The sequence below is a fragment of the Penicillium verrucosum genome (genome assembly GCF_028828655.1).
Source record: "Penicillium verrucosum strain IBT 35672 chromosome Unknown utg000001l_segment0_segment0, whole genome shotgun sequence".
Classification (NCBI taxonomy): domain Eukaryota; kingdom Fungi; phylum Ascomycota; class Eurotiomycetes; order Eurotiales; family Aspergillaceae; genus Penicillium; species Penicillium verrucosum.
This window is the reverse complement of record NW_026643210.1, coordinates 10,076,911-10,093,446: the sequence shown is the minus strand read 5'-3', so window position 1 is coordinate 10,093,446 and position 16,536 is coordinate 10,076,911. Positions and strand designations below refer to the sequence as shown.

Below are 16,536 nucleotides of genomic sequence, written 5' to 3'. Positions count from 1 at the left end.
CGGTGCTTATAAGTTAGGTGAGATACTAATACAATGGAAGATAGTGTCTTAGAAAGTGATGATGGGTATAGGCAAAGAGAACTAACTACTAAAGAAGTGCTGGTTTACACCTGGACGAGGAAGTGATGCACATAGGGCATAGTGTGCTTTCATTTTCCCATCTGCGTTTAATAGGAGAGTACAAAATCCCAAGGGAAGGCCACAATAACCACAATAACCACTCCAGTTTTCAGTCACTCCACATCTCCTAGGGATCGCAGATCAAGTCCAACACAGCCTTGAGGCGTGGGCTGTCAGGACCCTCTCAGACCTTGGCTTAGACCCAGTCAAGCAGTCCCTTCACGCCCTTCTTTTCAATCTGATCGTAGCTCGGCGGTGCATCAATCATGTCAAATGGGTCTTCCCGGCTATCGCAGTCAAGGCCCCAAATCGAAACTTGTCGGTATTGCTAAGTGATCTGTACGCCGAAGACAAACAATCAACGAATAGGGAGTTCAGCAGGTCACTAAAATATCGAGTGTTCTACAGTATGCATTACAGTGCGTAATTGAAAATTAGATCAGCAGAGGGGTAGGTAAGTACTCAAGGAACTAGGTAGCCCTGTTACAACCTGCCCCTAGACTGGCAAGTTACAAACTAGGCCAAAGACCATTATATCTGAGCATTACGCTCAGATAGACCAGGCTGCGATATATATAATGCATGACATGACAAGCCCCCTATCTTTCCACGCTTCACTACCAGTATTTCCTCCACCATGGACCCATTCGCTCAACTGCCCTCAGAACTGAACCAACAAATTCTCATTCTTATGGACGGTTTTGCCGTAGAGAACCTCATATCCGCATCCTCCCACGTCCACGCTGTCTTCCGGGCTCAACCCTCCACTATACATGACCTCATCCTGGAAAATCCTATTACTAGCTTCCCCGAGATATAAAGACTATGCTATAACATCAGCCTTATTCCTTCCTACCTATCACTATACAGATTTTGCCGACAGCCAGCAAGTATATGAGGGCAGGCCAAATCTAGATTATAGGGCATCACTCGGCATCGTCCACCTGGCTGCCGGAGTATAGAGCCTTGCCTGTGTATGTCTGTCGCTCACGCAGCAGAGATTTGCCTCTACCCCCAGTGAGATACCAGTCAGCTCTCTGAGCGGACCTAAGCGCGCAGAAAAGGCATGGAAGTCCTTTCATAGATTGAAGAATACCGCACGTACTGGTCCCTCTTTCATCTCCAACACTATTCAGCCCTTCGCAATGCTGCAATGGGACGCTGGAATTGGGCTGCGCAATCAATATAGGACCTAGACGTATATAATGTCTGGAATGAAATACTTAAATCAAATGCCGAGCAGATCTAGACGATTGCCGCCCTTTAGCCAGACCGAGGCCTTACCCCATCATCCTATGGGCACTACGCTATGGAGCTGGAGGTATCTTAGTGCTTCAAAATGGGCGCGGAGGGACCCGAATCCTCCTATGCTGCCTGGGAATTCCCCGGGGAAACACCAATTCCTTTCCTCCACTCTTTCAACCTGCCCCCTAGTGAGTCTATGACTCTATGCCCATCTGGTCTCCGGCGCCCATACCCCCCGAAAACGAAGCAAGAAGCAACAACATCGACACAGTGGCAGCTTTCATTAGAATGGCGCTCACTAGTACCAATGCATGTCAAGTTCTTCCGAAGCGTAAACCAGATGATCTCTCGTGCGCATCACCGTTCATTGGGCTTGACTCTTGACTCAAGAGTCAAGAGTCACTTCAGGCCCGTGTCATTTGGGACTCGTGGCGGATGTGCACTGTTAGACTGTGTTATTTCCCTTCTTGGGGTCCAGGGCTTGATCCACCTAACCTGGATGGTAGCGTTTTCGAAGTGGGACACGAGAAACCGGATTTTGGGCCGAGATGGTTAGCGTTGGTCGGGGAGCTTGCCTAGTTTCCAGATGAATGAGAAAACATTTGACATTGACATTTGATCCGTCAATCATATATCTGTTTGATACAGATATATAGTAAAACGCACAGTCGAAAGATAAATTACAAACTATAGTCCCTCAAAAATGCCCCATTTTTTTAGGGTTGTGCTACAGCGACCCCCCGGCTAGATCGAGGCCTGAAAATTTAATCACCGCCTTCTCGATCAGGTGCGACACTAGATTCTGCCATGCTTTATACGTGGAGTTTTCTGCCATATATTCTGCCACCACTATTGGAATCCTGGTTTATATAGTAAAAAACACTACATTTTGATGAGTAAAAATCGTATATTTCTGCCTGATTATTGCCTTATTACTTTACTTCTAATACACCTCCCTGTGCGCGCTTTGGTCCTCGGTCACGTCCTCGATCGCGTCCTCGATCGTGTCCTCGACCATATCCTCAATATCCTTAACCACGTCCCCGTCAGAATTAACGAAGAAAGTGATGATAAAAGGGGTGGCGAGGAGGCAGGCTAATATATGTAAACTATAATTAGAGTATCAATTTAAATACGGAGTATTATGTGACCAAAGTGACTTAATTTTGTTAGTAGTTTACATACAAATTGTAGGTATCTGCTGTCTTGCAGTTCGACATAAAGGCGGTGTAAAATTTCTAAGGCGGTATGGAGAGCGTTAGGCAGAATCAGGTATCAATTTAGTGTCGCACTCGATCGGGAAGGCGGTGACTAAATCTTCAGGCAGGTAGGGGTCGATCTAGCGGGGGGGGGTTGCTATAGCACAACGCTTTTTTTATTGTATGGTCGTAGGAAAGCTGCTCCGCCAGGGAAAATGTGGTACGTACAGGCACATACATACATACCTAGGTAGATAATGTATAATGTACCCAGGTGCGTAGGCAACAACTTGAAGATTCGTGACGTCACATCATTGTTCAACCGTCGGTTCCTGTATGTACCCCACACGGGCCGCAAAGCTTAATCTATTGAATCCCCAACTCCACAATAATCCACAATGTAGACAATACGTAAATAGTTATGCTATTGTACCACGAGACTATTGATCGATAACATTCTAATTGATTGGAGGGCTATGTCTGAAGCTGCCTGAAGGCTGCCTTGGGTGGGTAGGGGACCGTTTGAATAGGTAGTCGTTCAATTCAGGAAGGAACGCGTAGGACTGGTCTTAAAACCTCGACTCTTGTTTTTGTTTTTCTCTTTCTTCTTCTTCTTCTTCTCTCTCCCCATCGTTGCCATTTCTTTTTCTTCTCTCTCCCCATCTTTACCTTTCGAAATCGTTTTTTTTTCTTTGAACCACAATGTCTCGCATCGATTCGTTTGTTTTTCTTGCCCTTTTTGCGGCCATCGCCGCATATTGGCACAGCGACATTGTCCAATTTGTTGGAAATGTTGTTGTTGGTTTCGCCTTGTTGGTGACGGGGATTTGCTGCATCAGCAGGTAAGTTGTTTCATCCCTCATATGTCCCATCCAAATACCCATCCATCAACCCATCCATCATCCCATCCGTCATCCCATCCATCATCTCATCCATCATCCCATCCAAATACCCATCCATCATCCCATCCGTCATCCCATCCATCATCCCATCCATCATCCCGTCCAAATACCCATTCAAATACCCATCCAAATACTCCATTGAAACTAACATTCAATAGCCCCCGCGCATGGCTCTTCCGGTTGGTGCAGTCGGTGGCAGTGTGGGTGGCCGATGTCGAAGCTACCCAGGCCACCCACCCCACCCACTGCACCGAGGCCACCGAGGCCACCGAGACCGAGAAGAGACTGAGGGCCCAGGTGACGGGTTTGGAGCAGAAGCTCCGTGGCACGGAGGCACGAGTTCGCTATTCCGAGATAGCCCGGGAGACCGAGAAGAAACGCCATGAAGAAGAAGTTTGCCGCCTGGACGCGGAACTGGCGAATGTCTCCCGGGGTATCAAGGGATCCCTGTATGCAAAGGACCAGGTCGCAGTCGAGTGCCGCCAGTGGCGACGCAAGTTCGAGGACCTGGAAGACCACCACCACCAGCAGCAGGAGCAGCAGCAGCAGGGCCTGAATCTCGTTCGCGAGATGAAGGGGCGTTCTCGTTGGGCCCCGGCCAAAAAGTACGGAGTTGGGAAGCGGGAACGTGGCCAGCAGAAAAAAACATTCACTGCCATTGCGCAGGTGGCGATTGTCAACGCCGCGTGGGAGTCGAAGCTGGTCAAGTTCGAGAGCGAGGCTCGAGACTATGTGGCCCGTACCGACGACCAGCTTCGGTCTCTCCACGGCGCCGCCACCGCGCTCAGCGACCAGAACGCCTGCCTCCAACAGCAGGTGAATGCGAACCACGGCATCACTCACGAGCTGACCCAGCAGCAAGTGAAGGATGCGGTGGCAAGCACGATGCTGTTTGCTGACCACAAGCACGAGGAGGCTGTGAAGGAGCTGAAGCAAGCCCATAGCGAGGAGCTGATGGCAGTCAAGGCTGGTCACGAAAAGGAATCGATGAAGGCAACATCGACTGTCAAGGCAGAGGCGGACACTGCGCGAACCCAGCAGCGTGAGGCGGCCGAGAGAGCGGCAAAGGAGGAAAGCCGCTTGAAGAAAGAACTCGGCGCCCAGGAAGCGCAGCTGGGCGAGCTTCAGGCCGCCAATGCCAAGACGGTCGGTGAGCTTCAAGCGGCCAATGCTCATATGCTTGGTCAGCTTCAAGCCAAGGAGGAGGAGTTGAACGAGGCCATCGAGGAGATCCGCAGCCAGCGGGAGGCCCGCAATGACCTATCGGAGAGGTACACCCGGCTGCGGGTCGACTTCGGTGACCTTAAGGGGGAGAGGGATGACCTTAAGGTAATTGTCCGGGATCTCGACGACGCTTGGAAGGACCTCGCTGCAGACGGGGAGACGTTACATCAGCGGATCGAGATCCTGGAGGAGGAAAACCGGGTGTTGCACGAGAACCTCACGGAGCTTGTTCGGACGTCGGTGCTCGCGGGGATCGACCTGCAGCAGAGTCGCCGCAGGGCTGACAATCTGCAGCAGCAGGTCGCAACCCTTGAGACCGCAGACTTGACCGCTGCGGTGAGCGGCATGGGGGTCGGCGCTGAGTAAGCCGTCCCACTTGCCTCTCCACCGACCCCAGCGATCTCCGTTGTTCGACTGCTCACTCGGTTTCCTCCACCACTTACCTCAAGGCGCCTTCTCCTTCTCCCTCCTTCCTCCTTGTTGTCTTTCATCCATTCCCTTCCCCCTTCCCCGCTGCCCCATCCCAACCTGGTGTTCTCTTCTCCCCCGCCGCGACCGACGGTCATTACCCCATTACATCACAGCATGTCCCGTTGGTCACTCACGCTCCTATGAATTCTTCACCATACCGCTCGTTTGCCGCTCGGCCATTGATGCTGAGTCTGGCCAACCTTTTCTTCATCGCCGTATCGCAAGTTCCTTTCACCACTGCTGCGCCTGTCTTGTCTCCTCTTTTTCTGTCATCCCGCGACACAGAACCACCAAAGGAACCGAGCGATCCGAGTTTATGGCTTTACTTGGGATTTTCAGCTGCTCTTGTGTTGAGCGGTGGAGCATTTGCGGGTCTTACGATTGCCTTGATGGGACAAGTAAGCTCTTTCCAATCCGGTTAAAAATTCCCCGATGAACCAGGCTGACATCCTGATTGCTTCGTCGTACAGGATGAAGTTTATCTCCAAGTTATCAAGACTTCCGGTGAAGGCCCCGAAAGGAAAAATGCCACTAGTGTTCTCAACCTCTTGAACCATGGAAAACACTGGGTTCTTGTCACGCTCCTCCTCAGCAATGTTATCACAAATGAAACATTACCCATTGTCCTTGACCGAACACTCGGTGGTGGTTGGCCGGCGGTGTTAGGAAGCACTGCTTTGATTGTCATCTTCGGTGAAATTGTTCCGCAGTCCATTTGCGTCCGCTACGGTCTTCCCATCGGTGCCTGGATGGCACCTTGCGTCTTGGTCTTGATGTACATTATGTCCCCAGTCGCCTGGCCAATCGCAAAATTGCTAGACAGGTTGCTTGGAGAGGATCATGGTACTATCTACAAAAAGGCCGGATTAAAAACACTCGTTACTCTCCACAAAACCTTGGGTGAAGCCGGAGAGCAACTCAACTCTGATGAAGTGACCATTATCAGTGCAGTTCTCGACCTCAAAGAGAAGTCAGTAGGCAGCATCATGACACCAATGGATGATGTCTTCACTATGTCCGCCGACACTGTCTTGGACGAACGCACGATGGACCACATTCTTTCCCAAGGATATTCCCGCATTCCCATTCACGCCCCTGAAAATCCGATGAACTTTGTCGGTATGCTCCTTGTCAAGATGCTCATTACATACGACCCGGAAGATTGCAAACGGGTCCGCGAATTTGCTTTGGCTACACTTCCTGAAACACGTCCTGAAACCAGCTGTCTGGATATTGTGAATTTCTTCCAAGAGGGGAAGTCCCATATGGTTCTTGTCTCTGAATATCCTAGTGAGGATCGTGGCGCTCTTGGAGTTGTCACCCTAGAAGATGTCATTGAAGAACTGATCGGAGAAGAAATCATTGACGAATCTGACGTCTTCATTGATGTCCACAAAGCCATCCGACGAATGACACCTGCACCCAAGTCTCGGGTTGCCAAAGGCAAGATCGTCGAGGAGCCCCCGTTGAATGCCTCTATCGTCACCGACGGCGACTTGATCGATGTAGATGCCACACAGGCTTCATCTCTCCCTAAGCCTTCCGACTTGATTCGACGCCGCAGTTCGGTGGAAGCACCACTGCCCCGCTTTCAGCTTCGCAAAACTAATACCGACATCAATCAAGACTCAGCAAATGAATGGGTCACACAAGTCGGCACCACAGATGAGATTCGAGAACACCTCAAACATCTTGGTCCCTCCAACCTCGCCAGCAGGCCGCGCCAAACCCGTTACCATGCCGTCAAGATAAAGCGCAACAGCGCCTCTCCCTCCCGCTCCGCACAAACCGACTTTGAGTCTGGACAAAGCACCTCCGACTCCCAAAAGCTTATCCCTTCTTCTACTGGCTACCAAGGTGGCATAGGCGCGGGCTTGCTCAACTCCGCTGGAACAGACGCTAAGGATGGTGCGCATGCTCTCAAACTTGGCTACGGCACTATGACTTCGCAGGACAGTGTGAGCAAAGGCACCGGTGCTCAGCAATACAAATACCTTCCCCAAGTCTCCATCCCCGAGGCTGTCCGTGAGGAACACGAAGACCAACCGCGTTCTGGGTCGACGCGCGAGGCTAGTAGTGTTGCTTTACGCGACGATTCCGAAAACCAACCGCGTTCTGGGTCGACGCGGAAGGCTAGTAGTGACGAAGGCAGTGTTGAATCCCCTAGTGCACCAGGATTTATTTACCACCACCGCGGACCGGCGCGTAGTGGAAGCATCACAGAACAGGTTGTGGATGTCAACGGTATTCGCAAAGTTGTCCTTCATGCAAATTGCGCGAGTTCCTCAGAAGGTGAATCCCATCCATCAGGCTATCATCGCCATCGCGACCACCACCATACCGACGGTTCAGTTCTTGATACCGATGACGCAAAATCAGAAAATCCCGACAGCAGCCACGCAAAACCCAAAAAGAAGCGCCGCCGAAAGAAGCATGGCAAAGCTTCAAAGTCTGATGATGGTCCCTCGGAGGACCAGCCGTTACTCCGATAAATTGTTCGTTACATAACTATGTAGTTCAATGAAATTCTAACCTTATTTCCCCAATTATGCCTGTATGTCTACGTAATTGTGTATGCCCACTGAGAAGCCTAAAAAAAATCAATTCTTTAGATGTAGATTCCAGTCACAGCCAACCTTGGAAAGCAATGGTTGATTTAAATGTAATGTTGGTGGAGAGATCGATCCCAGAATAGACCAACATGTAAACTATGCGGATCATGCAGATCATGCAGATGGTTACATCTACAATTATAACAAGCCTCGCGACACAGATATAGAGCAGATTTGCTTTGATTTTTCTCTGCCTAGATACATGAATAATATCTCCAAAAGACTCCCCAAAATAACAGGATGAGATCACCCAATGACGACAACTATACCAAAAGGTATATGCAACATGTAATCGCTATCCATAAAAGACGTCCCTCCATAAAGTTGTCCAATGTTCGGTGAGGCCTCGTTAAAACCGACCGGGTTGAAAAACTCATTTGAGAAAATGGCCCGGCTCGGAAAAAGAGTACCTCACTTGGTTCTTGGGTTGATGAATCGAAGGGCTTGTAGAACCTCACCGGGTTCGTGGGTTGATGAATCGAAGGGCTTGTAGAACCCCATAGGTTCCCCAAACTCGGGATGAGGCGATCATTGCAGAAGGGGATCCTAGGAAGGGAGTTAGTTTTGCAAAATAAAAGAGTACAGGTGGAACATACGCGGTAGTGCTTCTGGTGGTTGTTGGCTCTTTGGACGCGGGCGAGGTAACGGTTCTCTTGGCGAAGGGCACGAGTTCTCTCGCGACGTTCGGCAGTGAGAGCAGCTTCCTTTTGTTCTTCGGTGACACCAATCATGCCCATGCCGCCGTTGGCACGAGTGACGAGAGCGCGGTGATGACTGGGGCGGGCGCGGGGCGGTTCCTCCTCGATCTCTCCATTCGCAATGGCAAGCTGGCGGGCAGCTCGTTCGGCGGCTGAGGGGTATTTGTGAAGGTTCTGCTTGTAGTACTTGGCAAGCGAACGGTGGCCGACACTCTTTCCAGATGGAAGGTGAAGCTCGTAGTCTGCCTCGTAGGCACCTGATGCATTTCGATATGAGTCAAGATCGTCCTCGTCGACGGAGGATGCAGAACTGTCGGTTTCCCAACCTTGGTCCTCTCCATCTCCGTTCACCTTGACACCACCGCTGTCGGTAGTGGATTCGTCTTCATCTTCAGAGTAGGTGCTCCGGAAATCGTAGTATTGTCCGATCTCAACTTGCTCTTCTTCGGACTCGAAAGCAATCATGCAGTGGCTCTTGTCGCGCATGTGGGTTTGGATGGCCTGTGCGTCGTTCTTGATGGCATGGCAGTAAAGGCACTCGAAGTTCTCGGTGATTTTTCGGTAGAGATAGTTGACGAGACCGTCGAGATCCGCTAGATATTTTTGCTCGGGGATGAACAAGCCGTGGTCTATGCGCATGTGGTCCACGTTGGTGTGGATATCGGTTGATTCGGTTTTGCAGAAGAGACAGCGAGACGCCAAGAAATCGTCTTTCTTGATCTCGGATTCCATATCCTCATCTTCCTCTTCATCGATGGTGGCAGTCTTGAGGTCTTCGGTGACCTCGCTGACGTCATTGTCGGACTTGGTCACAGGTTCGCCGAGAGAGAAAGCGGAACTCTGGACGGAGGCAGCATCGCCATCCTTACGTAGGCTGGCTGCGCGTTGCTTGTGCTTTGAGCTGTTGATGTGATTTTGGTACGAGTTCTCGCTGTAAAATCCCTTGTTGCAGGTGTGGCAGGTCTTTTCGTACGAAGCCTTGGCGGCGGCCTCGTTGGATGTAGCTTTGGCGGCAAGAACTTTTTCGTTGAAAGTCACGAGAGTGACGGGTGGTAGGGAAGCGATGCGACGCTTCATGTTGTATAGACTAAGGCAAATTAGCTTCTGAAGTCACAAAAAATACACATGCAAAAAAAAAGAAAGAAAGAAAGAAAGAAATTGAAGACTTACTGCCAGTCTTTGCGCATATGATCTCTCTGCGCATCGCTGCGTTGGAAGGCAACAAGACAAGTGTTGCAAGTATATTGCAGCGAGGCTGCATCTTGACTGGTCGACGACATATTGGTGGTGTTTCGAGTATCGTGGGTAGTTGAAAGGGCGGGTTTCCCCTGTGGATTGTGGGATGAAGATTTGTTGTAGGCGGGGTACATATGAAGGCTCTGCCTTGTCACGTTTTTGATGATTTTTTGATGATTTGATGGTAGATTGATGATCAAAGTGGATGGGGTTGATGAGACCCAGATGGATGTAAGAGAGAAGAATTTTTCAAAGGAAATGGTGCTTCGAGGGAGTCTTTATGCACTCGATAGATCCGTCATCCAACCTGGAAAGTTGATCTTCTGAATTATCCGTTCCTTATCGAGCGACTGAGCCCCTCTGAAAGTGCTACTAGTCCTAATCCGGTAAGCGTGATATTCATAAACAGCTTACTAATATCCGAAATGGTCGGCGGGCTGAGTAACCCAAGGTCCGCCGGACTATTTGACTTCCGTCAGCTCCGATCACAAGAGTGGATAGAATTTGCCTGAGGCATCATGATCTTACTACGTTATCATTAAGGCTGGGTGGAGTTGTCTTCCAAGGTTAGTTGCATTTATTCAACGCGTGGAGACGAGCAAACAACTAGCGCTCACTATCGCATACAACTATTCTCACACTCTCAGATATGCTATTCTGTTGAAAATGACAAGGCTCCGCGGAGGTTCCATCGACGACCCAGACATCGCGCGATCCGGCCACGGGCGAACTCACAGTTATCGGTCAAAGCTCCCACCAAACGCACCGGATGCGCTCATACAAAATACCATTGAGGTGTCGGATCCCTCAAGGGTGTTACCACGGTATCGTGATGACCGAAGACGAAAATTCAACAGCTTAGTGCGCAGGTGAGTGGGAACTCTAAATGCTGGGCCTCGACCTCCTAACTCCACATGACACTAATTGGTTTGGCGAAATAGGTACAAAGCCCAACTGCTTCACGGCTGCGATGATCCCGGATGTCGAACTTCTACATGTGCTAGTCATCGCCGAAGACTCAGTGAAGGTCCATATCGTCGATACACAGAACTCAGTGCGAGGACCCTAGCATGCTACCTCGCCAGCTTGGACGACCCAGAGACCGGGTTATGCCTGAACGTGCCTAAGCCGCCACCGCAATTGACAGCGGAAGATTACCATCGGATTTCCCTGCGCCGAACCCGTACCCTTGAAGCACAGACGGCAGCGGCTAACGGGTCGCCAAAACCGGACCGGTACGATGAAGACCACTCGCCCCACGACGTATCCAGTCCTGCACAAAATAGATCAGCCGTGTCGGAAGTTATAGAAGAAGGGCATTCTTCGCCCCAAATCCGCACCGGTAACAGCTATATTCGAGACCTCGACCATACCGCGGAGCAACAACTAAAAGACCCCAAGTCTTTTACACAGAACCTTTTTGATACAATCTCCCTTCGTATGGTCGAGTGGCTTCCCCTTCGCCGTGCCCCAGACACTATAGAGCCGAAGCCCAAATCACCTACACCAGAAGCCGCAAACCATCCATCTACTCATGAGAAGCACCACTACTATGCCGACAAAGTTCCAGACAGAGATGCCAAAATTTCAGGCAATTCCACGTTTGCAACCCAGGCCGGCTCTCAACCTCGTACTCCTTCATCGCGAACATCGGCATCTCAACCCTCCACGGTCGAGCTCAAGTTTCAGAACCAGCATGTCAAACGACTATCAGTCTCCGAGGTTGATCATTGGCGCCAGAGTCCACGCTCAAGTCTTGACGATAAAAGGAAACCAGAATTTAACAAGAAGCCCCCAGTGGCTTCTGATGAGTTTGTCCGCTTGCCCTCACCACCAGCGTTAAAGCACCGCCCGCAAAAGCACCGCGGAAGAATTGGGGATGCCGATTCGGTTTCCCTGAAGGAACGTCGCAAAAGTCAACGACGTGTCTCCTGGGATAGCCAGAAGCTGCTCAATGAGGTATCTCCTATCAATAATACGAAGAGCACGGAGCCCATGCCTCCTCCTCGCCGTCTCCCTCCTTCTGTTACCCAATCCCCCAGCGAGCGCAAAACAAAGCAAGTTCCTGTCGAAAACTCGCTGGACACAATTCCACTGGCTCAGACGGTCACTCATCTTACCCCCGAGATCATCGATGGTCTGTCACAGGTCATGATTGAATCCGCGGAAGATGCTGATTGCTGGGAGGAAGAACTTGATCTCATCCAGTGCACTGGCAGCTTTGAGCAGCCGGATTGGCGTTTCGCAACTCTCCGTCAGCGTGAAGTATTTCCGTTCGTTGCTCAAAGTGCATTTTTTGTGTTCAGCAGCCCTAGTCAGATTTTGCGCTCCTTTAGTAGTGAATCAACGGACATGATTGGGGTTACCTTCAGTCGCCTTGATATTTCCCGTCTGCGCTTATCACTGCAGCGCCTGTTCACGATTTGCCCGTGGGATATTGCACTACATAGTCTATGGAGCTCTCTGGACAAGCTGTTTGTTCCTCCGCTGGGATTTCCCTCTTCTGCACGGCCATCCCGCCGATCATCTCGAAGTTCGACCATGACAGGACCTGCGGCCCCTCCAGTCGTTCCCCGACGAATATCAGAATCTGCCAGTGAAGATCATCTGTCGGATCCTGATGCCGCCTACATTGCCACAATTGCCTTGTTCACTTTGATCAGCTTTGTGCCTAATATTGACTTGGGGACTTGGAGGACGGTGGTTCGGATGCGTGCCGCTGGGTCTGTAGCTTCACTGTCGGACATGCGCAACCTGCCTTCGAAGGATGCTCAGCAAGCCATCGAGGTAACAGACAGATTCGAGCACGAGCTAGGTCTCCGCCTCATTAATCGCCTCGTGCGGGCTCTTACTGCGCGACTAGCATACCATGAAATCTCCAAGGCCCGCCAAGTGTATAGCCTAGACCTACCAAAACAGCACAGACTCAGCGTGCTGGACCGCGTGGTTGATTATCTTAGTGAGCATCATATCTTTCATACTGCTGGCAGTGATGAGCCCACTGAGTCCATTAGCCCAGCCTGTCTCATTGTTGAGTGGCTTCGGACGCTTTTCCTGCGTGAATGGGACGGCAATCCTGAGATGGCCCGTAGCAGCCCAGCCGGTGGTGCCATTCAGATTTTAGCCTCCATGTACAAAGAACGAAGCCGCTTAGGTCTTTTGCCCGAAGACTTTCACACACCCCTTCTCACCGAGCGGCTGGACCCATTGGATATGCCCGTGGCATGGGTTGAGGACCTCCCAAATAACCGAACCATGCATCTGCTATCATATTCTTTCCTTTTCCCCCCGTCTTCCCTCGTGGTCTACTTCCGTGCTTTGAACTATTCTGCCATGACCAAGTCCTATGAGGCTGCCATGACCACCACGAGACATGTCACTCAGACTGCCTTCGGGGCTATTCAAATTTCCGAGGATCCTCGACTCCTCACCCGCTTGAAGACATCCATGTCCACTTACCTTGTCCTCGTTGTCCGCCGAGACAATATCCTCTCTGATGCCTTGAGCCAACTATGGCGGCGTGAAAAGCGAGAACTGATGCGACCCTTGAAGGTGCAAATGGGCATGGATGAAGGAGAAGAAGGGCTTGACCATGGTGGTGTTCAACAAGAGTTTTTCCGCTTGCTAATGGGTCAAGCGTTTGACCCATCCTATGGCATGTTCACAATTGATACTCGACACCGCATGTCGTGGTTCCAACCGTGCTCATTGGAACCTCTCTACAAGTTCGAACTTATCGGTCTGTTGATGTCTATTGCAATTTACAACGGCCTGACTCTCCCCGTGAATCTTCCCACTGCGTTTTACCGCAAAATGCTGGGCCTGAAGGTGAAGCATCTGGACCATATTCGAGATGGATGGCCGGAGCTTAGCCAGGGGCTCGACACATTATTGGCATGGAAAGATGGCGATGTCGGCGATATTTTTACACGGACTTACGAGTTCAGCTTCGAAGCCTTTGGCAGTATAGAGACAATCGATATGCAAAAGGTTGACCGTGATGCGGCGTGGCCTCTTGCTAGCAAAGTCAAAATCACTGCTCCGGCTCCTATTGCGGGCTCCAGCGCCTGGATGGATGTGCCAGCTTACTGCGACCCTACGGTATTGAGATCACCAACCTCCATGCCCGTCGAGGAGGCTACCGATGTCACATCATGTGGGCCCGCCTCAGACACGACCGCCAAGTCAATGTCTGAGTCCATACCACTTCAGTCCCCTCTACCTCCAGCTGAAGAGGCCGCTCTTGTGACCAACAAAAATCGACACCAGTTTGTCAAGGATTACATCTTCTGGCTCACAGACAAATCCATTCGACCACAGTTTGAAGCCTTCCAGAGGGGGTTCAACACGTGCCTAGATCGATCAGCTCTGTCCATCTTCTCCCCGGAAGCGCTGAAAACCGTGGTGGAGGGTATTCAATCAATTGACGTAGAAGAGCTCGAGAACCATACCCGGTACGAGGGTGGATTTGGTCCTGATCATCGTGTCATTCGTGACTTCTGGGATATTATCCAACAATACCCCAATGAAAAGAGGGCCCAGTTACTCGAATTCGTCACTGCTAGTGACCGAGTACCCGTCAATGGGATATCAAGCATCATGTTTGTGATCCAGAAAAATGGTGTCGGAGATTTGGTAAGTTCTACCACTTTTTATAACCTACATAATATAGATTGTTCATACTAATTGTTCACCCAGCGTCTTCCTACCAGCCTAACGTGCTTCGGACGTTTACTTCTTCCAGAGTACTCGTCCAGGGAGGCCTTGGCGCAAAAGCTTGACAAGGCTCTCGAAAACGCCCAAGGATTCGGCGTTGCATAAAAGGCTGTCGGATTCCATTGTTTTTTTACCTATACATACCCATTTGTTCTATATTTCATTGATGTGGTGTTGTCATTCTATCCCATATGGCGCAAATAGCATGTTCTCATAAAGTACTTGACCTTCTAGACATCTAATCCCTCATTAAGATAGACAAATCAACAATTTATAGATCTCCATCGGACTCCAATGCAGATCTGTGGTTCGCTTGATGTGGCGTTCGACCAAATCGGACTTCTGAGGTCCGGGGAGGTTGATGACTCTTAATACTTTTAATATTCGCGTCCCTGAATCATCTATTCCTATTTCTCGTGTATATATAACTATATATATCTCTCTTAATTACATCAAAATTTCTTTGGGGGTCAAATATACTCTGTAAGGCACCACCCTTTGCCCCAAGCCTGTACAAGCCCTCCACCGCTATCACCCCCACCTCCCGCGATAAGCAACTTTCCAACGTCTTCAACATCTGCAACTCCTGCGAGTATCTAACGTGGAATCCACCAGCTTACTCCTGGTACTCTCTTGAACATCGAATATGGCCCCAATTATCCACTGCGTCCGCCACGCCCAAGTATGTACATTTCGTGACAACAATCGCAGTCCGACTCCCTGAGCTTCAACAATTCATTCGCAACCTTCTTCACTCTTCACTGCTCAGTCGAATTAATAGATAACCACAGGGCCTGCACAACGTTTGCACCGCCAACCACATTATCCAAGACCCCCTCCTCACTGACCTCGGCCACGAGCAATGCAAAACGCTCCGCGAGAACTTCCCCGCCATGCCAACATCGACCTGGTGACCGCCTCGCCCCTTCGTCGCACCCTCTATACTGCGCTCGAGAGTTTTGCCCCCGTCTTCGAGTCAAATCCAGACTTGAAGATTATTGCCCTGCCTGATATTCAGGAGACCTCAGACGTTCCATGTGATACTGGCAGTGAACCTTCTGTTCTGAAGGAGGAGTTCAAGACAGGAGTTGATCTGGATCTCGTGCAAGAGGGGTGGAATAACAAGGTATGTTTCTCTCTTTCCTGCGGTTTGGGGATTGCCTCCACAATATCCAGCACATGATATACTCACATTTATCTCTCACAAAGTTCTCCGGTCCTTACGCCCCAACCAACATAGCCCTCAAGCAACGCGCTCGTGCAGCCCGTCGCTGGCTGAAAGCCCGTCCGGAGAAGGAAATCGTTATGGTCACGCACGGAGGGTTCTTGCATTTTTTCACTGAAGACTGGGAAGAGAGCAGCCAGTACCAGGGTATGTGATATGATGCTACGATTGTAGGGGATCATACCGCTAACGCCGTTTTTCATTCTTGCAGGTACCGGCTGGTCCAACACCGAGTACCGTACTTTCTCTTTCAGCGAGGAAACACACACAGACGATTTGGAGGGATACCCACTGGATGGTGATAATGCCTCACTTGAGGAGACAATTGACTCACGGCAGCGCCGGGGTAAGACTGGACCTATGCCTAACCGGGAAGAACAGAGGATGCTGTATAAGAAGGGCACCCAGGGCTGGGATGACCAGGGATTGCAGATGAGCACTGCTGAACGGGAGGCGGCTAAGGTCACTGGAGGTGAGGAGGTTAATGGAGTCCGAGTATGAACTGGGCAGTGAACAAAAGCGTGATTTTGATGGACATTGCTATTGTACCTTTCGGTTGTCACAGATTGCGACGTGTTACAAAGATAGAACCAGTATATACATAGATCTGACATGAACCAAAAAGAAAAAGATTTCTTGGATTTAAGCAAGGCTTTTATTCCATTGTCTTTTGATTTCTTTTACCCCAGTACCCTTGGTACTAGAGCCCCTTTGGACTATTTTAGCCCTCGGTGGCTGTTTCAGCAAACAATAGAACAAAGCTGATGAGCATAGATATTGTATGAAGACCTTCATTGTCGAGTCCTTTACTCGTTCGAAATATTCTTTATCGTCGAGTGAACAATGACCTTCTTCGGTTTCGAAAACACAATAAAACAATCTACCATA

At 50.2% G+C, this 16,536-nt stretch overlaps 6 protein-coding genes across 6 annotated transcripts; 4 read left to right on the top strand and 2 right to left on the bottom strand.

Moving 5' to 3' along the window:
• Positions 1 to 1,459: 1,459 nt before the first annotated feature.
• On the top strand, positions 1,460 to 1,921 carry N7516_003676 (uncharacterized protein; the record flags this gene model as incomplete). The annotated part of the gene is made up of 1 exon (XM_057216396.1): positions 1,460 to 1,921. The coding sequence occupies one exon, from the start codon at positions 1,460 to 1,462 to the stop codon at positions 1,919 to 1,921; it is 462 nt and encodes a 153-aa protein (XP_057078279.1).
• Positions 1,922 to 2,308: 387 nt separating this feature from the next.
• N7516_003675 (uncharacterized protein) lies at positions 2,309 to 2,585 on the bottom strand (the record flags this gene model as incomplete). The annotated part of the gene is made up of 2 exons (XM_057216395.1): positions 2,309 to 2,474; positions 2,551 to 2,585. The coding sequence occupies 2 exons, from the start codon at positions 2,583 to 2,585 to the stop codon at positions 2,309 to 2,311; spliced, it is 201 nt and encodes a 66-aa protein (XP_057078278.1).
• Positions 2,586 to 3,266: 681 nt separating this feature from the next.
• Positions 3,267 to 7,653, top strand: N7516_003674 (putative DUF21 and CBS domain protein (Mam3); the record flags this gene model as incomplete). The annotated part of the gene is made up of 4 exons (XM_057216394.1): positions 3,267 to 3,406; positions 3,625 to 5,026; positions 5,275 to 5,559; positions 5,632 to 7,653. 4 exons carry the CDS (start codon positions 3,267 to 3,269, stop codon positions 7,651 to 7,653), a joined length of 3,849 nt encoding a protein of 1,282 aa, XP_057078277.1.
• Positions 7,654 to 8,301: 648 nt separating this feature from the next.
• N7516_003673 (putative C2H2 finger domain protein) lies at positions 8,302 to 9,751 on the bottom strand (the record flags this gene model as incomplete). Its single annotated transcript, XM_057216393.1, has 3 exons — positions 8,302 to 8,319; positions 8,370 to 9,558; positions 9,642 to 9,751. The coding sequence occupies 3 exons, from the start codon at positions 9,749 to 9,751 to the stop codon at positions 8,302 to 8,304; spliced, it is 1,317 nt and encodes a 438-aa protein (XP_057078276.1).
• A 622-nt stretch (positions 9,752 to 10,373) lies between these two features.
• N7516_003672 (HECT domain protein) lies at positions 10,374 to 14,528 on the top strand (the record flags this gene model as incomplete). Its single annotated transcript, XM_057216392.1, has 3 exons — positions 10,374 to 10,576; positions 10,649 to 14,342; positions 14,406 to 14,528. The coding sequence occupies 3 exons, from the start codon at positions 10,374 to 10,376 to the stop codon at positions 14,526 to 14,528; spliced, it is 4,020 nt and encodes a 1,339-aa protein (XP_057078275.1).
• A 757-nt stretch (positions 14,529 to 15,285) lies between these two features.
• On the top strand, positions 15,286 to 16,149 carry N7516_003671 (uncharacterized protein; the record flags this gene model as incomplete). Its single annotated transcript, XM_057216391.1, has 3 exons — positions 15,286 to 15,549; positions 15,633 to 15,795; positions 15,860 to 16,149. 3 exons carry the CDS (start codon positions 15,286 to 15,288, stop codon positions 16,147 to 16,149), a joined length of 717 nt encoding a protein of 238 aa, XP_057078274.1.
• Between the last annotated feature and the right edge of the window lie 387 nt (positions 16,150 to 16,536).